The sequence below is a fragment of the Glandiceps talaboti genome, chromosome 4 (genome assembly GCF_964340395.1).
Source record: "Glandiceps talaboti chromosome 4, keGlaTala1.1, whole genome shotgun sequence".
In the NCBI taxonomy this organism is placed as follows: Eukaryota; Metazoa; Hemichordata; class Enteropneusta; family Spengelidae; genus Glandiceps; species Glandiceps talaboti.
Window position 1 is genome coordinate 4492166 of NC_135552.1, and position 24517 is coordinate 4516682.

At 35.1% G+C, this 24517-nt stretch overlaps 1 protein-coding gene across 1 annotated transcript; it reads left to right on the plus strand.

Annotated features, from left to right (window-relative positions):
- Positions 1-10225: 10225 nt before the first annotated feature.
- LOC144433691 (catenin delta-2-like) lies at positions 10226-22185 on the plus strand. Its single transcript, XM_078122043.1, has 8 exons — positions 10226-10287; positions 15121-15358; positions 17992-18146; positions 18931-19057; positions 19605-19774; positions 20398-20578; positions 20774-20924; positions 22163-22185. Exons 1-8 carry the CDS (start codon positions 10226-10228, stop codon positions 22183-22185), a joined length of 1107 nt encoding a protein of 368 aa, XP_077978169.1.
- The last annotated feature ends 2332 nt before the right edge of the window (positions 22186-24517 follow it).

Below are 24517 nucleotides of genomic sequence, written 5' to 3' on the forward strand. Positions count from 1 at the left end.
TTTATGTCCAGCTATTCAATTGTATTTTGATGATGTTGGCTAATGTTATGCAACAATTGCATTTATAGCAGTCAAGTCTTACAAAATGAGAACATATTGCAGTGTTATGACTCACTCAGTGTAGTATGTAGTACGCTGCGAGCATTATTGTGATAACTGTATCGTCTGGTCTACCATCCACTATTTAAAATTAACATAGCCTCTAGAGTAGGAAACAGAGACAACTATTTGGCTACACTGTTTGTATAGAAGGAATCCAGCCACTGTAATTACCAGGCTATCTGCATACCAATTGGCTTTTATTCTCCAAGTGGTACAGAAAAAAAGGTATGTGTTTGCTTTTAGTTTGCAAGTCCATGCCATTTCCTACACCCACAGTGATTAGTGGAGCAGTGCAGCAGTTCTCTGTCCAGCCAATTCTACTTTCATTTTGGTAGTTTCATGCAAGATTTTAAGAGTTATCAAGTCGTATGATGTATTTAATTTTGTGAAACTGTCTGGATGTGTAGAGATTTTCAGTTTTTTCTGAGGTAAGTTTTGTCAAACTATTAAACAGATACTTTTAAAATCAAATTCATTGAACGTTGACATACCAGACAACAAGATTAGGTTGATGGTGATTGATTTGCTAAAAAATGTCTAAAAAGCCTAATCAAACTTTAGACTCACGTGGAGGGTCTATGATCAAACTGGTAGTTTTTTCAGATTAACCATTTTTTTTGTTGAGATTCACTCCAAGTGTTGAGAGAAAGTCCGACCTGTATACATCATAAAACCAAATGGCCTCATTGTAGCAACCATTGAACATTCCATAGCTATTTCGCAAGAGTAGAAAACTAGCAAGATTGGAGAAAGTAGTCAGCTTTTGTTCTTGAAATTCCAAATATATCATTGAAGACTTACTGGTTTCTGAAGTGTTGAATGTTTATTAATTGATCAGGGATAGAAAGCATGCTGTCATGTCCCACTGGATAAGTAGCTTGTATTTGAGATTAAAGATTTCAGTTAATTATTAGATGTGATATTCTTGAGTACCTAGTAAACACTTGATCAGATAATGTACACTTCTCAGCATGTGTGATACTTATACCAAGCACAGACAAGGATCTTTTTTTCTCAATGTACCAAAGAAAGTTATCAAAGGACGTCAGCTAGATTTTGTGGTGAATTAGTCAAGGGGAAATCCATGGCTTCAAAGATTCACCCCAAGAAGAAACTGAAGCCACAGGTAGCCTCTAGATTAGTGGTGAATTAATTAGCAGAACATTTATCATTATTTCTGTTTCTGTTTCTCTTGGTACACATGGAGATCTTTACCTGCACTGGATACCATACAATTTGTGAGATCACAACTCAGCTGAGTAAAATTTGCAACCATAGCAACAGCCATTAACTTCAGATTATCCAACTTTAATCAGCAAGTTAATCAGTGATAAGGACAAGCTACATGGGAACCAAGTCAATGATTAACCACCAAATATGGCTGAATCAGAATGTACAGGTCTAACACAGACAGTGGAGTCAGCGTTATAATGTGGTATAACCGTCTATCATATCTACCACAGGATGGATGTTATCCAGTTATGCTGTGTGTAACTTAGGTCGGTAACCAGACAGGAATTTTGAAATCGGTGCTAGCAGCAGACAGGTGTCTTGCATGTGTGCATACCTACTGTGTGTGAAGTCGGTGTGTTTAATTCATACAGGATTATTGCAGATTTAGTGAACCTTTCATTTCTAAACAACCTCAGTGCTGAAATCAAGGAATCATGGATTACCGGACAAACAGTGAGTAAACCTTCCTTTATTTTCTCTGTTAAAATCAGGGTATAATGTATTGATTGTTAGGTAGTTGGAGCTATGATGGGATAGGGGCATGTTGTGTTCAATAACAAAGGTGCTGGTATGCCGGGGTCAACGTATGACACAATATTCAATTTGTACTTAGCTTGATCTTTGCCCTACTGCTACAGTATCGACTTGTCAAGGTTCAGTTAGATGCAAGTATTCAATTCACACTTCAGGTTTGAATTTCTTGAAGACAATGGCAGACATGTGGGATTATGGCTCTATAAGCCATAGTTGTGAAAAGCTGTGGCTGTCAGACATGTTCTGGTGCATTGTAGCTATTAGTATTGCCCAAGTCAGAATGTAAACTATGGACTAACACCCTGAAGTCAAGATTTTCACATCATAGACGCTTTCAGTTGTAACAAAACCAAATTCTGTAACAAGGAAATTTTCACTAAAATGCTAATTTTCACACATTTTATTGGAATAAAAGTGACTGTAATGATCTTTTTTATTTATAAACAAACAGCACAAGATTCAGTAAATCGTAATAAGACATCTTTGCGAACTAGTTGGTGAACTAAAATGGCAGTATTTACATGTTGTGAAAATATCTAGGTTGTCTGAGTACCGTTTCTCATGAAAAATTATACTGGCTACATTTGTGGTTGAATACCAAGATAATTTGCATAGTTTACATTCTTTATTTGTTTTCAGTTCCTAAGTTTGTTCAGTAATGGCTTAGTCAACAAATGATAACAAAGAAAAGACCAGATCAATATCTGACCTCATTATACAGTGTCCTAATTTCTACATTTTTTGGCTTCTTGAATTTTCTAAATTTGTTTGTATAAAATGAAGTAAGATGTGTAAGCCTTTGATTACATATGATTACAAGTACTTGCTAATATTATTTGTAATTGAGGACAACCCCCCCCCCCCCCACCTCCTCCTCCTCCTCCTGAATATGTAAATGGTTTGTGATAAATAAGATTACTTGAAGGGGTGAAGATTAGAGCTGTTAGTTCCAAAAAAATTCTAAAAAATAAAACACCAACTTTTTTCATGATTCAGCATTCTATTGACCATTGTCAGGATTTCTCCATTGCATACTAAATTTTCAGCCATTTTATGATAGCTTCCTTACGCTTCAAAACTTACCTACACAGAACACGTATAGTTGTAAATTTATTCTAAATTTTCAGTGTTTTTGCTAAGGTTGTGTTACCATGGTAACAGAAAGGGGTAAAATTTCCAAAGTTTACCATACAAATTACAATCTACAATAATTTTGTTTGGGAACCCCTGGTGGTAAAGTGACTAGGGAACCCTGGTAGATTTTACCCACTTATAAAAACACTGATTTTACAAGTGTGGAATAAGAAATGAAAATATATAAAAATGACAATGTGAAGAGATTGGAATACCAAAAAAGCAGGATAAAATTTCAAATCAAAATTTTACAATCATAGCTGGCATGTTTTAGTGTGGACACATAATATCACTTATCACCGTCCAAGCTTGGTATAATATGACATATCATTACTACTACTGAGCAGACATTTAACATGTCAATTGTAGGGCAGCACGGCAGCACTGTGTAACTGTAGGGCAGCACTGTGTAACTGTAGGGCAGCACTGTGTAATTGTAGGTCAGCACTGTGTAACTGTAGGGCAGCACTGTGTAACTGTAGGGCAGCACTGTGTAATTGTAGGGCAGCACTGTGTAACTGTAGGGCAGCACTGTGTAACTGTAGGGCAGCACTGTGTAACTGTAGGGCAGCACTGTGTAACTGTAGGGCAGCACTGTGTAACTGTAGGGCAGCACTGTGTAATTGTAGGGCAGCACTGTGTAATTGTAGGGCAGCACTGTGTAACTGTAGGGCAGCACTGTGTAATTGTAGGGCAGCACTGTGTAATTGTAGGGCAGCACTGTGTAATTGTAGGGCAGCAATGTGTAACTGTAGGGCAGCAATGTGTAATTGAATCAAATGCTGCAAGGACAAACTGTGCAGTTTAAACTTTACTACCAAACTAAAAAAACTTCACACAATTGTTTTTTGGCATATTTCAATTTTAGTTTTTACTTAAATTCTAAAATTAATTTTAATGAATTTGTTAATCTCAAAATTTGTTGTTTTTTACAGGGACCATATATACATATTTTATGTCATTTAAAATATTAGATAGAGATAAACAATCGTTGAAACAAGTATATGTTGTATGTGTCTGTTATCAAAGAAGTATATATTTACACGACATATTTTACATCACCCTGTCTTAAAGATGCACTAGCTGTAACTGGAGTAATGAATATTTTTTTCAACCTGAAAACAAACAATATATTCACTGAAAAATGATAAAAATACCAATAATTAGACATTGTACATGTTTATTAGAAGTTGATTGTATCTGTAAGTAGTACAGTAATTGCATAAATTTGGTCACAGGATTTCATGGTGTAGACACAAAAATCAATGTGACACTGGTTGGATTTATTGTACCATATTATGTACAGCTATGTTATGGATATATTTACCCATGGGTGATTCAGTATTGTTCAGGGTAAATGATATTACTAATAAGCCATTATTTTGATCAAAAATTAATTTTTTTAACATATCAGTTGCAGCTATAGCGCATCGGCTAAGATTTGGCCTTCAGCAAACATATAGTGAATACTGCAAATCCAAGGCAATGTCTTTGAGTTACAGTTTTCCCACTGTCTTTAATAGACAGGCTAGTCTAATCTAATAGCACTTGTCTGCAATACGTTACATGGTTTTATTTTGTAAAACACAGACTTTATGGTCATTTGGATTTGTAATACAATTAACTTTTTAAATCAAATTTCAAAGTTGAGAATTTCAAGGCAGATCAAAAGCTGTCTAAGATTGTTGAAAAGACTGACAAATTAGTATTTAAATAAAGGTGACAATTGGGGAGGTCAAAGGTACATCCTTGGTTAATATTCAAGACAAGCGATTTTCCTTTGTTAGTGTTCTCAAAGTGACATGTGTCAACCTGTAGTCTAGAATGATCATTATTCTAACACCTAGTGGCTGAGACATAAATCTTAGCTCTACTAAATATTTGAACTACATGACCTATTGTTGTCAACTTTTTGAGGGGCAGTTGTAAAATTCTCACAAAATTTACTGCTCAAAATTTATGCTACTTTGTGAAAAGGTCTTACGTATCATGATTCATGTTGAGTTTTGATTTGTCTAACAATCCTAGAAACTTGAAAACCCTCTCTGTGTTTTCTCGAGCCCATATTTTACATGCTATACTGTGTCTATACATTGTAGTCAGACTGAAACAACACTAGTGAAACAGCCACTTGTTTGCCAAGGATTGACATGTTGTTGATGTTTGGCCTGGCAGAATCTGACTTCTCTTGTCCAATAAGAATGAGCATATTAATAGCAGTCACAGATTCAACCAGAAGAGAGGCTAAATTTTGTGTCAATGCCCAGACAAAATTTGTATTTGTTCACAACAGAACTCTATCAGTATACCCTTCTTGTACAGAACTGTCTCAGTACATATTTATCCTTCTTGTACAGATATTTTTGTATATTTTTAAAATTATTTATCTCTGTCCAAAATCATTTTGTTTTTGAAGCTTACAGTATCTCTGGGGTAGTCACAGCATGTACATCATGTCACTCCACCCTCACCAACCTCCTCTGTGGATGGGGTGGACCAATGTGTGAGGCAATACCCCATAACAGCTTATCTTACAGATTAGGATAGTCATAGTCATAACAAAATTATTGTACTTTTCTAGAATTCATTAATTCATTTACTCGTTTCAGTGGATAAAATGCCTAATATTAGTGGTTAATTAATCTAGATGCTAAGGATGGCTTTGAATCTCAAGATCTCTTTTCAGAGATTTAAAGCATGGGTAGCCTCTAGACTAATAACAGATATATTTTAGTCATTTAAGATTCTCTGCATGTCCACACATGGTGATGATTCCAGTAACTATAGCTATGAGATTCATGCATACTTCACTGAAAACCTCACCGAGTTGTTAAATAACCAGCACTGTTGATGTTATATCATCAGAAAAAAATTGTTTCTAGACCCTGCAAAATAAAAGTATGTTTACTATTTGTGATTGCAATAACTACCATATAGGACGTGTAACCCACTTTAGTGAAACTGTCACTTAGTTGTCAAGGAACCCTTGTTGCTGTTTAATTATCAGAAAATAATTTCTCTTTCCTGAACTACACAGAAACCACACACCAATCTCTTGTATACCACTCAGGAAATTACTTTCTGGGTCAGAAAATTGTTTTATGAAAAGTGTTTACAGTGCAGTGTGCCTATATTTACTGCGGGCAAAATGAGAATCAAATGGCCATTCAATTTGTTAATTGTTTGTCCATGAATGAATGACTTTACCATTGCAAACTCAATTATCAACAATTTATAAATACATTTATCAAGCTACTGGTAGTGTTACAAACAGATTGTTAGCACTTCAATCTAAGGATTTCACAAGGTAAAAAAAATTCACTCGTCTGTGAATGTAGAACAGAAGTAAAAAACATTTCCTTATTCTTGATTAATACCTGTGTGATCTATGAAGACAATGCAGCAGCTGGGCTGCAACATGTAGGTTTTCTTTTCTCTATGCTAAATCCCATTGTATGCCTGAGTTCACCAACATAAAGAACTTCCCCATCTAATTGACATTTCAAAGTCAATGCAAACAAAAAGTGTAAGCTAAATAGTGTGAAACAAAAGAGGAAGGGGCCTTAGGGGCATGGAAGTTGTATCAGTGAAATAATCTAAGTGGCAAATGGAAATTTCTGTTTAAACAAGCATGATGAATTGAGTTTTAGTTCTGTCTATTTGTACAAATGGTTTTAAAATCGGAATTGAAAACTGGAAATCCTCAACTATAGAAAAGTTATGCACATCTGTGTGTCTTGATGCAAACATTAAGTAGTACACTTAATTTGCACTCTCTTCAAATCCCAAATTTCATTATATACACCCCCCCCCCCCCCCATATCTCATCTATATTTTCAATTTTTGCATTCAATATATTCTACATGTGTATTACATATGCCATTATTTCTATCTTAAATTGTGGTTGACTGTCGCACTTTTCTTTAGACACCTCCCTATTATATTTGCATTATCCCCCCTCCCATCCCCTCCCCCTAACCTGGACATTATAATGACATCATTATCAACCACTTGGCTTGTTGTCAGCTGTTCTATAACTCACATCTTTTTGCGAGACAAAGCAAATTTATAGTATTTTCGAAAAAAGAAAAAGCTCCTCCAAGACACAAAAATAATGCTGTAATAGTTGAACCCAGTGATTTTTAATCACAAGTGTTTTGATATGGGTGGGGGTGTTTATTAGGCCACTGAGTACTAGCCTGTATGTATATATATTTTGAATGGCTATTATTAGCATTGTCGTGTCATTGACAACTTTTACAGGCGCCTCCTTACATATGTAGATTCATGGCCTGCACACAGACATTACACATGTATTATTGTATTCATTAATATATGCATGGGTGGTCATGTGGGCATCGCCTATCTAAAACAATACACTGCAGTACAAGCAGACCAGACTGCAGGGCAAAGGAAGGACTCAGTTAGCCTGCCAATATTTCAGTTTGGTGTGTATATTCTACATGGCTAATTTATGAACAGTGGTGGAGTCGGTAAGCAGAGTACTTGGAGGGTAATATATGTATACCCAGCCTGCAGCTAAAGTGTAGCTACAACAACAATGAACGGCGGTGTATGGTACTAGACTCTCTCTAGGTTGGATAGTCTAAAAGACAAGGGTAAATCTCTTAGGTATTTCCATCTGTTTATATCATATTACTCTTAAAGTTTTATCATTCGATGAACTACACGTAGGTGTAATGTAGAAACATGTATTGGAGTGTGATTTCACTGTGAAGGAATTCATAGAAATACTAGAATAATTATATGTCAGTCGCCCTATTGAAATGGTTGAATACAGTTTTTACAACCAAATGCCAGTAAACAGTGAATGCACTGGCTATTGTCGCGATGAGACTGCCTAAACAGTGCGTGTTTACTCCAATGTTTTTTTTTAGTTAATATGCTAGTCATGTATTCTAGAGTGTATGAAATTCTGAGCCTTGGCATCTTAATTTTTCAAGGATCGAAAATCTATGTACATGGTGTGTACACGATTGAGTCCCTCGCTGTTAGTCATGATGTTGCTTGCATAATATGCATGGTTTATAAGGATAATGATATTCTGTTCAGTATTGTTTTCGTAAGCTCATATTGTGTACAGTTTGATTTGCTATTTGTTAATCTATTGTATTCCATTGTTCTATTGCCTGTGTTGATCTTCTTTGGTAAATCAAGTCTTAGTCTTGCTGTTATCACTGGCTATATTGTTATAGTTCCAGGCACAGTCCTTCTGTGATAGAGGGACTGTGTTCCAGGCAATGTCTCATATTTCACCACAGAGTCTGCAAAGGTATAGATCTCTGAACAGATGGCACAGTATGTTTCCTCAGGTATAGTAACCTGATAACAGGGTGAGGATGGAGGGGCAGGGAGATGGGGGAGGGGGGTGTTAATCTTCTGATATATATTTACTGATATCATAAACAAGTGTATAATTTATGTTGATTAGATACAAATCATTAGGTTAAACCTTCCCTATTAAACTATGTGGATATTTTTGTAGGTTTTTACCAGAACCAATACCATGCATAACTATATCCTGAGTCACCATAATATTTTGCATGTAAAACTTTTAAAATTTTGAACCTCTGGAATTTTGTTGGTTTATCAATACTAGTATGTTCCTAAGCAGGATTCATAGTCAAAACTCAAAAAAAAAAACCCACCAAAAACATTATTGTTATTTTAGTCATTCTGTTCCTTCGATCTTTCTGGTGTTTGGTCTTTGTTGTAACACAAACATGGAGGCAGGGACACCCTCCATTGCCTATGGAATATATCGTGCAGCCATGTTGTCAATAAATAAAACTAGTGATATTTTTATTGCCAAGTTGTAAGCCAACGTTATACATTAAGTTTGCAGCTGTGCTAAGTTGGAATTTTTGAGGGTCATAGCTACCAAATTATGCATTTTTTTTTACGTGTTCCTGCCTGTAAATTCAAGGTGGTAGCCTCCCTGCCTTCATTCAAGTGGATCAGTAAGTCAAAACAAAACAAATGCTGAGATCCTTTCAGGACGGCTTTAGAGAGAATGAAATGTAAAATACAGTGTATGCCTGCAGCTATATGGTTCACATGCAAATTGTTAGTCCTTGCTAATACAAAAGAATTGTGTGAATGAGTTGTTACTGCTACTAGCTGGTGTGACCAGGAGTTATACAGTAAGTGATATGTGACAGTAACTTTGCTTCTAAGTTCTAGTTTGGGGAATATTTCAGCACAAGTCTTTCTTTTTCTACTACACCCATTTATAATGTTGGTACCCGGTGTCACCTAGGTTATCTTTGGTTAACCTAACATATATGTGTATTTAGTATTTGACCCATATACATGCATAGGGTTTCTAACTCTTCATTTGACTTGTCATAGACAGGAGACAGAAACTATCCCAACATTTTTACACGTACAGACACCTTGCAGAGTGGATTATTGGGACTGTTATCAAGGGTACATGTAGATCTTTTTACATATAAATGTTAGTGGAAACTAAAGAACTGAATGAACCATATACATGTATGGCAGGTCTGTCTGTTAATGTGTGTAGAGTGTGACGGCTACTTGTCAATGAATGCCATTTCCCCATTATTGAGATCTCTGACTTGTGCAGGAAGTTCTTAGACTGTCTGTGACAGGATGTGTTATGTATGGAAATGTACAACAAAATACACACCTGTGCTGTCACAGCTGCATGGTGTTACTTTATCTGTGATCATTTCATGCAACTCATACAACAAGTGTGGTTGACTGAATTTAGTGTCTGAATTGTATTTTTATTCATGATAGAGAGAGAAGGAGAGACATCGCAGCTCTCATTCTTTACATCTTTGCAAGTCATATAGCACTAGTTGTTTCATATATATTGGAGCTCAAGGTACCTCAACCTTGTAGATGCAGTTGTTAATTTTACCACTTCTGAACTACATAGCGCTTATCCTGCATACACTGTTGTCTATCAGTATGAAGTTGCTACTAGAACGATCTACACAGACTGTCGTAATCCAAGTACAAGGTATTTTAGTGACATCTTGAATTTCAATTACACCTTATAGTCCTATCAAAATCAAACTATTTTAATCACTCATATACTGTAGTGTTTTATGATATACTTACTTTGTGCTTTTATGTTTTCGTAGGTCATTATCTTCCAAATCCAGACGAGATGTCTCTGACTGAGATAGTGAGGAAGATGGCTGACAAAGACCACACTGTGGTTGCTAGTATGGCAGCTTATGTGGAAAGAATCACTGAAAGCAAAGATAGTCGTATCATGGCAGACATAAGGTGAGATCTTGGACTCTGGCAGAGTTTATAGTTACAATTGAAAAATAGCATACTTGCAATCACTTTTTTGATGTTATAAGTAAAAAATGCCATTATTTTGTAATTTTCATTATATTGTAACTAACTATAGTATTGTGAATACCGGTATATCTATTTTGACAGTTATTTTACATTTTGGCTACACGTTTTTTTAGTAGAATGAAATTTTGATAGAATGAAAGACTAATCATTGCGAGTGTTCAACACTTGCTAGCCTAGAATTCAGGTCGCAATGTGGGGATAAGTAAACAACCACTAGTGAAATACCAGGTGTATGTGGTAGAGGAAAGCTAAGAGCCAAGAATCCCCACATGTCTAGATTGTAGGCTAATCACATGATGTCACTTAAAATGACAGTGATCGGTGGAATATCCACAATATTGAGACTTTCAGTCTAAATTTTGAACAAAGTGTTGATATTAGCACATCACTTTCATAAATTAATGTTTTGATTTATTATCCCTTGTTATAGGTAAAACGATTTATCACACTCATTTTAATATCTTGGTGTAAATATTAGTTCTACTAAATAAGTTTAGAATCAAAATATATTCATTCACAAGATATGAAATTAATGTGGATTTATGGCACTTTTGATAATTATTCAGAAATTTTTACTAGTTACACCAAGTACTGTGGTCATGTTTTTCGGTGTTGGATTTATTTTAGCTGAATACACACAAAAACATTTTCCGTCGAAACAAGACCAGCCAACATACTTTATGAATTGTGATGTTTCTATATTCATCTGTTGTGAAAGGTATCAACAGTTGTACTGGGGGAACATTGTAGGCCAACCAGATAAAGTTATTTACAAGTAGTGTCTACTCCCATCATGCACTATCTGCCAAATAATAGTGTATGTGATAATGTCTTCTTCATCATTCTGCCAAATTTTCATGCCCCTTAAATAAATATGTTTATCAGTTCATCATTTATGAAAATGAACATTCCTGGACTCTAGGTTCATACTAGTAATGACTATAAAAATCTACTCAGTTAAAAAAATAGAAATTATTGGTATTTCCATATTTTCGACTCTGTGGTTTGAATTTTTGTCATACATTTTCTTGTTTTGAGATGCATGAGTAAAAATACTATGTAAGTTTCTATTAGAAATCAGGCCAAACAGCATTGCATAGTTTGAAAGCCAAGTCTCTTTGCTATTATCCTGAGAGTCTGTCAAGTCCTACAAAACACACTAACCCAACAAGTGTAACCATATTATATATGTTGTAAGTTACTCCAGACCATAAAACTATACTGTGTCCATTTCTCTAGGATTTATTCACTGACAAAAAAGTAACTTGGCATGTCTCATTAGAAATTATGACTTGACATTCAGATCTCAAAAACACTGACAATAAAATTTTACAGTTCAAACAAGTAGGTAATATTATAATTATTACCAACAGCAACAGACAGAGGATCCAAACATACCAATTCATGAAATAACATCATAATGTTTTATATACCTGGTATTTTAAACTTTGCATGTACAGTTGTACAAAAAGTATGATACAATGTTCAGGAGTCATATATTATTAAAATCATGAACTGCTATTCTAAGTACAATGAAAATCATGAAACCTGAAACAATGTCATCTGGATTGATAAACATCTTACCAGCATTGCTACATTCTATCGTCTGGCCAGACAAATACCTCAGAGATGTTGCTAAATCTTATCATGTGACTTTAATAACAAAAAATCTAATTAACATTTCCACAAAATATGATTGTTACATTTTAGTCAAATTGACTGTCTCAAAATTATCAGAATGAACACACCAATTCGCCAACATTAGGTTTTACACATGTTGTCCTTGTATATTTAACTGATAATGGAAGCTCACTGTCGGTGCCGGAAAATGTAGCAATGTTGGTTAAAATGTATGTCACACCAGACCATTAAATACACAATGTTGGCAAGATTTGTGTCCAGTCAGACAACGTTTTGTTTCAAGTTTCATGATTTTGTTGTAGAATATACATGTACATATACTGAATTAATTATATATACAAGGATGAAAGTTCATGGACTCTGGGTTTTTACTTGGTATTGAAACTTCTACTTACATGTACACTGTACATTCACTTCCAAGAAATATTTTGACTCTGTCAGTAGAAATTTCTTTACCAACATGATCTATATACATTTTGTATATAAATTATATATACATATATACATACATACATACATATAGTTTATCTATGTATTTATATATATAGTTTATTTGTATATGTTTTAGTTCAATATTCTTCCGATACACAAGTCCAGGTCAATTCCTTTGTTTGTCAAGTAACACATAGCCTGGAATCCATGCAAATGGAGTTTTTGACTTTGTTATTTCCCCCATCAAGATCCCCATTGCTGCATTCGTCTTGATTCTAGGCTATTAGGAACACATTGCAAAGTATCACGGTCACATATACAATGTATGTGTGCTGGAAAAATTTCTTTGTAATCAACTAAATTTCTGCTCAAAACCCAAGTTTGTATCGATCCTGGCTAGGTTTTCATGTCATGGACCTAGAGTGAATCTGATGAATCAGATGATTGCCACACTCTTACTAAATTACTACATGATAGTGGAAACAGTTAGAGTACTATTCTACTATGAAATTAAAATCATTCTGTTTTACATATATGTGAAATACTGCAAGGACTGCAATAAATTATAGAAGAGACATAGTAAATTGTATGGAATTTTCATGGTCTAAACTTAATTGAGACTGACTGTAAATTCAGTTGTTTACTACTACTACTACTTCATGTTGTTATTTTTTGTAGATTTATAGACATTTATGTACATGTAAAATGTCTCCTTGACAACATGTTAGCAAATATAGTACATGTCAATGTGTTGGTATGTACAATCTTTTGCTATGTCCCCAGGGGTATAGTCTTAATTGATGACTCTGACCTGGTCACTTGGGATACAAGGACTGGGTTGTCCATCACCTTTCATTCATAGAGATGGGTGTCAATGTCCTTCAGGGCTCACAAACTCTCATATGTTGAGTGTCCTTGGAGTTGGGGTGTAACTTAGTATGGTGCAATGACTATTTACCATCACTGTCAATCTGTAGTGGTTGATTTCACTGTAGATATATCATAAGTTACTTGTAGACTAAGCTTGCTCAGATGTATGGGTTACTTCTCATTTTGCTTCCAATGATCTAACATTAGTATAATGTGTATAGTTTCATTTATCTGTTGTAAGTATATCACCTCATCCATAGAGTTATTCCTAGACCCTGTACACTGTTTGGGGATATAAACTCTTTATCAGTGAAGTTCAGCAAAAAACAAATGTCTGATTAGATTCAATGCAAACATATAGAACAAAAACATATGTGTTTTATACCTATTTGAAATGCACATATCTTATGGTAGGAGTATCTATCAACAAAAAAAATGAAATAAAAAATCCTCATGAAACAAATACTACAAGGTCAGGGAAAACCAAATGATAATATTTAATGCAAAAATATAGAAAGAACAAAATCTGTGTTGACCCATTATTTAAAGTGTACAAGTTGTAGTAGAACTTAGAAGTGTCCATCAACTAAAAATGAGAAAACTTCTCCTCATAGGCAGTGCTAATGTAAGCTAATTTGAATGAAGAGTGTTGTTTGATTAAATGGATTGTCCAAATAAGACAGTCCTTCAAGTTCAAGGTATCAGAATGGGGTGTCTTTGTCTTTGGACAAAGGTCCTTGTTTGACCAGTGTCTGAAAAAGAGTTTACCCATCAACTTGAAAATGTAACATGCAGGGTTTATGGTCCTGTTGTTTTCAGTCAAGGTCAAACACTTTACATTAATGTGTGCACTGAGTACTTAGCAGAAAACTAGGTCAATGCTAGCCACCTGATTGTCTTCAACAGATTGTCACTCATTTATCACAAGTACTTTGAAATGTAAGACATTAATTTAAAGGCCAATGTTAGATGAGGATTAACATTTGGGTGAGAAAAACTACGGTCTCAGTAGAGTTATAGAAGAATTTAGCTGATACTACCAGGGTACTTAATCCTTATAACTCCACTGATAAGATAATGTTAATTCAAGACCATGGGATACAAATATTGGGATTTAATGGGATGCAAATCATGCCACACAGATTAAAGATTAAAGGCCCATGTCAGATTAGGATTTAGATTTAGGTAACAATTACAGTTGTCTGACAGAGTTACAGAAAAATGTAGAAATGAACAAAACTTAAAGGTTATGATTGTATGGATTCCTTGATGGTTTGACTGATAAGACGACACTAATGTGAGAATCTGGGATTGAAACCTTGGCCTTTAACAGTAATGTCTATACTGCATGTAGGATAAGTGATGGTCTCTTTCTAAAATGATACTTTCACTGCACATGGTATTGGACACCACGTGTCTTAGCCTGTGCCAGCTAAAACCATTCACACTCTCTGAGTTGGCCGAAGCTGTGATGGTCATCAATCAAACTCAAACACGAAAACTCCAAGTGTGGATGCACAGCCATGTTGTCAAACTGTTCACACTTTGATATTTAGTTTGCCATAAGCATGAATGGCTAGCCAGATGGGTCCCAGACATGTACACACTATCAAATGTAATGTTCCGTGGATGCACAACCAATTATGTGGCCCTATTTACAAACAATGATCTTCAACATTAGAAATTTTCACACCGGCTCCCTCAAGCATCACAACCTGAACTTTAGCTTCAATCTACCGTGGAAAGTAGAGTTTTAACCTTGAACTGAACATATTTATTGTTTTCTTATTTATTGTTTTATTTTCACAGGGCTTTAGGTGGAGTTCCTGCAGCAGTTGATTTATTAGGGCACCCAATACCAGACATCCACCACAGTGCAGCTAACATTCTCTGGAACATAGCATACAGACAGCCAAATGATGACAACAACTTAGCGATAAAAAATGCTAGCGGCATTCCAGCTTTAGTTAGGCTACTCAGAACTACCTCAGATGAAGACACTAAAGAAATCACCACAGGAACACTGTGGAATCTCTCCTCGGATGAGGTCAGGGTCATACTTTCTATAATTGAGGTCCTTTACTTTGACAAAGATCAACATTACTTTGATTTAAATCACCGATTTACTGTCATAGTCACATCTACCTGTTTACTCTGTTATTGACATTGGGAACACAGACATTCCAAAGTTTTGCAAGTTTATGTATCTCCGATGCATTACAAACAGCCTGAAAGCTTCTTGTATAAGTTACATAACTTGTTTATAGGGGTACTGTCTGTAACTTTATTTTCCTTGATGGTTATATCCTTTCTTCATATAGTAGAACATAACTTGTCTGTAACTTTGTCATAGGTCTTGACAATTGCTTTTACATGGGGATGGGATGGTACAATGAAGCATTCTTAATGTCATTCAAACTTGGAAAACAACCTTTTGGCAGGTATTCAAATATAATTTGAGACATCAAATTCAAATGACAAAAGGACCCTCATACAACAAGCTGAGAGGGTGCCATTCTCATTCCATGGCTAATATAAAAATGACAATATGACATAATTTGAGAGTACCAAAAAATGTGTAAAACAACTCAGTCTTGATTACCAAGCCCTTATGTTCAATGTAACCACCTCTATCACACTGTCTTGACTAAAATTTGCCTCTAAATGAATGTTAATGTGCATTGTACATTTGTATTTTGTGTACTAGCGCAAGGCAACACATGAGACTTCAGTTTTGTATCATGTGTGAATACCATAAGAGATCAGTTGCTACAAATGATACAACACAAGTACAGTAGCTGGCATAGTAGAAAGAAATATAAAAGAAAAAGTAACTACCAAAAATATAAAGTTACAGATTGTGTGTCCCTTTAACTTGTGAAAGTCACAAAGCTACACTGAAAGCCAGTAAACCTGAAACTGAACATTTGTTGAGCCAGATGATGAAATGTAACAATGTTAGATATTTGTCAAACCAAACAATGAACATTTTTGAGTAAGAAACTTGTGCCAGACAATGTTATGTTTCAAGTTTGATGGCCTCACTTGTATAAGTACACAGTAGCATAGGTGGTAGTCTAGCTACAACACCTTGGGCTTTCTTGTCATACATACGAGATCTGATATGAGGGTGGAACTCTCGGGCTATTGCCCTTCACTATCAACCTTCATTCACCTTCACAGTGAGCAGAATAGCCTGGGGGGGGGGGGGGGTCTAGCAGCAAGACTACATACATGTAGATGGTAGAATTCAACCCTGTCTATGACAGTGGGCTACACAGTCTATGACACTCAGTGGGCCACAGAGTGTCATAGACTGGGTTGAATTCTAGGATACTAAACTAAGCATATATCAATTAAATCTGTTGTCAACATTCACTTATTGCTGATCTGCCAAAATACACAAGAACATATAAACTGTAAAAAGTTACCTTGCCACTAAACTTTTTTGTGTATCAACTCTCTGTGTGTATATATTCACAGGACATAGTAATACAGTAATAGGAACAAATCAAATTAAATCTACATGTAACTACCGGTAATACAAACTCCATAAATTTCCCCACAGAGTATTTGTTTGGTCGATTTTTCTTTTGTCATTGACAGAGGTATGCAAGGTCACCATAGGACAGCTTTGTGTTATTCAGGGGGAGTGGTTTTAGGCCTAGACAAATGATATGGTCTCATGTCATTAATAGTGATATTAAAGGACCATGTGAAGCCCTTAGCTGTGTCCCAGTGATCAGAAAACACACAAAACTCAAAATATTGATATTAAAACACCACTAGATGTAATTTGAGTATTATTTTCAGACAACCAATGATATATTCACTTACAGTTGTTAAAATACCAGTAATTAGACTGTGTATATGTTAGGTAGAGGTTGACTGTACAGTAAGTTGAAATTGTGATTGCATTAGAGGCACTGATTTTAAGGCGTGGACTCAAAAATCAATTTAATTGGATTTTTGTTCTATATTATGTGTTCTGGTACACGATATGTTTACCAACAGGTGATTCAATACTGTACAGGGTGTATGATTAAGTCGGTATACTTCACAAAACAGTTTTAAAAAACATTCCACTTGCAGTTAGTGTACCTTTAAAGGGCCAATGTGAAGCCCTCAGAAGGGTTCTTAGACTACTAATTTGAAATCATATGTAACTAAATAGATACTTTCTTATTGTAATTATTAACAGTACAGACGATATGTGTCATTTTCTCAACAATTTCTAACCAAACCAGGGCTTCACATACATGTACACTCAGATATTTCAAATCCCATATTGGATTAGGATTAAAAATTAGGAGTGAACCCCCTGTTAACTGGCAAAGCTGTAGAAAATGTTGGTTCAGAACAAAGAATGATCTAATCTAATCTTAATGGCTTCACTGATAAGATGACAGTAATGTGAGAACCTGGGATTCAGACATTGGCCTTTAAGTGTAAAAGTATAATTTCAATTAATTAAGCTAATACCTTACAATGATGTGTTGAGTATTTGTATGACTCTGAAGTTGTTGAGAGAGAAAACTTTGATTTCTGCAGGCTAGATACTGTCCTGTGATCTCACACAGACTTGTACTGTCTTTTGACTTATGACATTACATTATCTGGAACTTTAAAATTTGAATAACTTTCACTTACATGGATGTACCATAATTTCTGTATTTACAGAGACTAAAAATCCCTATTTTAGAAGACAGTATGACAGTACTAGTAAAAACAGTGCTGATACCGGAATCTGGATGGGATAGAAGTAGAGAAAATGAAGTGAAGACAAGAAATGCACAACTATCAGATATATTTACAAATGCCACAGGATGCCTCAGGTAAAACTGATTCCATTTTACCCTTCTCTTATTGTATTGAATATGTTATGTTACTTTTACACATGCTGTGTCAGGTAACATTTTTGTTTCCTTTTACACTATTGAGTATGTGATTGTCATGTTTCATTTATCTACTCTACGTAAAGGAAGTGTCACACGGGGGTGCCTTTAAGGTTAAAGAAAATGAGGGCTGAAATGTTTTGCCATGGATGCCATTTGAATAACAGTACAAGAAATCTCCAAATAGGTGTTAAATAACTTCCTGAGTTACTAAAATTTGATTTACACCATTAACAATGAAAGCAGTATAACTATTGAACTAACTGAGTGTTATACACCATTAACATTGATGACAAAATATTTCTATCCCTCACTGCACACAAAGTTGACTTCAGTTCTGAATAGCAGCTATTGTGATAGACTGCAAGATACATCGTGTTGCTCAGCCCTCATCGGCCTGCTCTATCAGAAAGGGTTGACTGATGTGTGAGGGTGCTCTATCACAGCATACCTGGCAGACTTCCATCGTGGCTAAAATATGCTATCATGTAGGTTTCCAATAATGGCAGTATCCTCAGACATTCTGAAAGTTAACCCTTCCAGTCAAAATTCAAACTTGATAAATTTATTGTATGAAACACTGTCTGTATATCCAAGCTCCACAGTCATTTAAATATTGCAAAACCACATTAAAAAAAGAAATCCTCTGGTCCAATATCTTATCTGAGTTTCATCAAGACTTGTATATAATCTGATATTTATTTTGACTGACTATTTTTTACAGGAATGTCAGCTCAGCTGGTATTGAAGCCAGGAAAAAGATGAGAGAATGTGAAGGCTTGGTTGATTCCTTACTGTATGTTATTAACTCTATCAGTGACAGTAAATCTAACCAGGTATTGGATAGCAGGGTAAGAAATTATTAATTTATAATTCAATCCTAGCTGTGATAAATGTATCTAAGATTGTATACATGTAATGTATTTGTTTGTTTATGTACAACCTGTGACAGTGATGTCAAAGTTGGTATGTTTATGAAATACTCTTTAGGGGTAGTTACTGTAACTAAACCCTCCACCCTCCACCTCACCCCTCTCCACCCCACCCCAACCTATGTCACACATTATTTGTATACTGAACCAGGAAATGTTACAGGGGTATTGGATTGAAATGGTATTGTCAGTAAATATTTTAAAGAACTTTCAAACCTAGAAACAATTGGGACACATCTTTCCTAATGAAGTCCCATCTGAGGGCTCCACTGAAAGTAAAAAACTAGATTATATCTTTTCACCAAAATACATGCCTGTCACACAAGTACAAACAACAATTTTTCTATGTTTGAAAACATAATTCTGTGTTCATAAATGTACTTACAAGCATTTTTAAGGTGCAACCAAGCGTAAGAAAGTCTACCCATACATCTTATTACATATCTCATAATATTGTATATTACAGGCTGTAGAAAACACTATGTGCATATTACAGAATTTATCATATCACATATCATCAGAAATCTTCCACCGAGAGGCTCCTGCTGCAACTTCAAGGAGGAAAGAAAGTAACGAGATTAGTATAGGATGTTTTTCATTTGGAAAGAAATCAAACAGAGAGAGGCATAGACCAAGGTAAGGAAAAATAGACATCAACATGTTTTATAGTAATGATATCAAATTTCAAATAGAAATAATGAAAAGTATCATTATATCTGGTTGCTAAGGTTTGTCATCTTTGATTTGTGAACAAATATTAAAGCTGTTTGCCATGTTCCCATTATTAAAGAAAAACAAAAGATTGTACAGTTAGGCCACTAGGGGGTGCTGTTTCAGAATCAAATTTGGGCATGTGTGTTTAGGACATTGCACATTCGCAAATAGTTTGAAATGTTTTGTTCGTGAACAAATTTTTAAGTTTTTCACAGGTGACCCAGGATGATGAAAGGTACAAAATCCAAGATGGCAGCTGTTTAATCTCACTTCATTAGCAAGCATAATTGTTTGTGTAGGGTTACTTACTTAGTTCATATTAATTTTAATATGCAAGTCTTATACACTGCATCCACCTAAGTTCAAATCAATGCTAACTTTGTACTGATATCTGAAAGTGAATGAAACTAATACATTTTATATCATTTGGCATCCAAGATTTATCAAACAATGTTACAAGATATCCTTCCCCTTTAACCATACTGAATTGCAATCTTCATCAAGGTGAATAAAAATGTCTGAATTCTCCTCTTCTGTATCGGCAGCATTGAAGAGGTCAGTGCTCAAGAAACAAGACCTAGGAAAGAACCCCCAAGTGGCAAGTCATTGCTATGGCAACCAGATGTCAGCAAACCCTACTTCTGTTTACTCTCAGAGTGTTCTAATATAGAAACACTGGAGGCTGCTGCTGCTACAGTGCAAAATCTCACAGCTACTGATTCAAAGGTGAGTTACCATGGCAATCATTTAATTGTAATATTGATATGACGTCTAAGTCTGCCAATTCAAAGTTGGTGCAAAGTAGAGCAAAAACATCCCTGGATGAAAATGATATCATATCTGATGTGAAGTAGATAAACAGTCTATTGTCATGTAACATTTTATTAAAATTGTGGGTTTTTTCTCTATTATTGATTCTAGTGGAATGCTGATATCCGTACCAGTGTTAGGAAAGCTAAGGGGCTGCCTATCCTTGTTGAACTTCTCAAAATCGATGAAAATGCGGTAGTTCATTCCGTTGCCAAGGCATTGCATAATTTGTGTTTTGATCCAAGAAATAAAGAGTTAGTAGGTAAGTGTAGTAATATTAGTAAGATTTGTATCCTGTGTTTTGTTTCAGGTTTACTTTCATCAATTGTACATTTCATATCTACCTATATGTAATGTGTATTGATTACTGTTGTACATTTCATATGGAGGCTGCTATTACCAAATAAACAAACTATGTTATAAAATTTATCTCTGTGTGTTACATGTTCGTGTAATCAGTCCAACTGCAGTGCAACACACTAAAAGAACTGGTAGCTATTTATCTGCTTACCTGTCATGACAATAACAATTGAATTGTTCAATCAAAAACTGTGTTTCCTTATTCTGCAATCATAATTTTGAAGTAGTTTCAAACTCTAAGGTGCTCTTGTATGACAAGTCTTCATTCAAGTTATTGCACCATATGAACCACATACAGTAATAGCTGAAGACAGCTGAATGATTTAGCCCAAATATACTAAGTAAATCATTTACAGTCTGAGTTTGAAACTAAGTCTCCATCAATTCAATACTTTGGCATCCATGAATTTCCCCAAAAGCAGACAGGGAAAAAAAAAGCAAATACTGAAAAAACCCACAATGCTAGCATATCATGTAAAAATTCACTTTTCTGTTGATTCATTAAACAAAGAATGGGATTATGTAATTAATGGTGTTGCTTTAATACATAAAATGGAATTGTTGTATTCTGCCCTTGTTTACACTTTGATTAGTTCAAGTTTACCATCTTCTGAGGTATAGGTAATAAAAGTAAACATTAATATATGATATGCTGTACCAGGTATTGTTGTATATGTACAAGTGATTACTTGCACTGATGTACACACATACTATTACTAAAGGTATTTTCACTACAGTGTAATACCGAATACATTATTGCATACCTGCATGCAAATGATATGGAAATAAGGATGAAATCATTTGCTACACATGAAATTGCGTGATTGTACTGTATGATTTTTATGGAAATTTGCCGTTTCTGATGAAGATATGTAATGATAACAGAGCCACATGCCAAGTGAGTGCAAGTGTGGTGCACTCGTGTTTGCAATGTTTTCTGCTGCACTTTCACTCGCTATGCTTATGAGAGCACAGACACAGATAACACTGCAAGTACTTGTGCAAATACTCCAAGTATGCCACACTTGCAATCATGTGTCATGGAGTTCTGCCATAATATAGCATTTGAATGCAGCAAGAATAAATACCATTGTGCCCCTCAAATGTTATGTTGACCACACCTCCATGTTCAATCTATAGTAAAGTCTGGGTACTGCACCTGATCCAAAACTTTTTTGTCAAGTTGAGATAGGAAATACATATTTCATTTTACTCTTTCAGGCAGGTATGGTCTACGTGATTTGATAATGTGTATACCAGGTGGTGCTGGTAAACCTATCCAACATAAACCAGATGTAGTTGTTGCTGTAATTCACTGCATTCATCGACTGGTTCTACACGACTTTGAAAATGCTAAAGAGTTGAGAAACCTAAACGGTGTTGACAAACTTATCAACATATCAGCAACGTGGGGAAAGTTTAGTGTGGCTGAAGTTGCTGCAGCTTCACAGGTAATCAATTATTCAAATATCCATCTAAGACTTGCTATAACACATTCTGTTCATATACACTTCAGTGAATGGCTTAGATTGTATCACATGGTATGGACTATTGACTCATATGGTGACCTCAATTTGCATATAAGGGCACTAGTCACATTCCAATTTCCATAGGGTAATATTCATAAGCACGAAAGTCCTATTGGGGGTTTGCTTTGACTACAAAAAGAATAATTCAATATGTATCTGAGAATGTGATGTTCTATAAAACACTTATTGCCTGGCTTATTTGGGCACTAGTAGATGTTATATTCCTCCTCACACTGTTATATAGACACTATTTCCCTTGGCTTTAATTATCAGGAAATACATGTAGTTGCTACATACAGCCCTCGTGGTAATACAGACCTCTACTAGTGTCCAAATAGGCCAGGCGATAATTTAGTGTATGTTAATGATTCTGTCAAACATTTAATGCCTGTGGTAATAGAGAGCCATGATTACAACAAATTGAATTGTTTTCAAAATGCTCTTACAGGCCCTGGACTTCAGATTTAGGATTAATATTTAGTTGTGAGAAATAATTGTCTGGTAGATATATAGAAAAGATTGGTCCGACTCATGAGCAACAGCATGGTTCTATTTAATCCTCATGTCTAAACACCAAGAAGATAACACTAAAGTGAAAACCTTAGATTGATCGATGTCAGGTTGGAAGATGCCATTTTGAAGGCAGGATAACTTTGACTTGATTTTACTTACCAGAAGACTGAAAGTTCAAATGATAGCAAGTTTCAATTCATCAACTAGGTGCCTTGATCACACAATGATTTTTCCACTAATTTGTGAATATAAGGCCTAAAAAAATAATTATTTGGTTCCTGTTACCTAGTTTTTCACTGCTGACCCAAACCTTTTTTTTATGTATTCGAGAAAAAAATAATAAAAAATCGCAAAAATTGTAAAGTCTCACGAGAAATAGTGGATGCAGAAACTGATATCAACTTAAAAAGACACTCAAAAACTGTTCTTCCAATCTGTAATGGCTGTACATCTGATAGGAAGAAATAAATAACACACAGACCATTTTGAAAGCAATGGAAAACCTGAACTAGACACACATGAAAAAAAATATATAATGAAATAAAATAAAAAAGATACCTACCCACGTATTCTAAAATTGAGCGTAGTCAGAACCACACACTTTTTTTTTATTAGGCGTAAGTATTACAGTAGATAAATAAATATTGTGATCATTGCAAACTTGTTGTTCTAAAGTGACTAAATTTCACAACCTTTCATGTAACAATGTATTTTCCTTTCTATCCTTACATTTTACTTGTTTTTCCAGGTACTGATTACCCTCTGGAGTTTTAAGAAACTGAGACCATTATTCAAGAAAGATGGTTGGAATAGCAAGTATTTTCACCCACATGTCCATTCTCAGTCTCAGGCAAGACCTGGAATTAATGTGGAAGACGAGTGCACTAAATGTAATACATGCCTATCACAGAAAGATAGTATCGAACAGGAAGAACCTTTTGAATTGCCACAGTACAAACGTATCAGTGGCGTTGGACGGATAATGGACGATGATGATGCAAATACAGTGATGACGTATGATACAACGACAACAGAGACGGGACTTCATGAAAGCGAATACTATACTGAAAGTGTAACTACAGGCACCGCCTCTGTGTATGCAGATGAAGTACATGTCTTGAAATATGAAAACAGTGATTATAAATCGCAAATGAGACATTTACGAAAAGAGTTGGAGAAAGTGTCTTATCACAATGTTGAACTTATGCAGCAGGTGTCACGACTTGAAAGAAAAACAAACAATCTTTATGCCAAATATCCATAAAACTGACAAGTAAACCACCATATCTTTCATCATGATTGTAAAGTTTTGGGGTTTATGCTAATTAAATTTGCTTTTTTTACCCCAGTTGTAAATTACTTATAAATAGTACAACTGTTTTAATGTGCTGTAGGTATGGCAACATATATGTTCATAAAGTCACTTACAAAACACCAGGCTGATTGGTGTGGT

Excerpts from the sequence above, each read along its gene's own strand:
- LOC144433691 (XM_078122043.1), top strand. The coding sequence starts at position 10,226 with ATGGCAGCTTATGTGGAAAGAATCACTGAAAGCAAAGATAGTCGTATC. Across the intron at positions 18,147-18,930 it reads AATGCCACAGGATGCCTCAG|GAATGTCAGCTCAGCTGGTA; the intron begins GTAAAACTGATT and ends TATTTTTTACAG. Across the intron at positions 20,579-20,773 it reads TCACAGCTACTGATTCAAAG|TGGAATGCTGATATCCGTAC; the intron begins GTGAGTTACCAT and ends TATTGATTCTAG.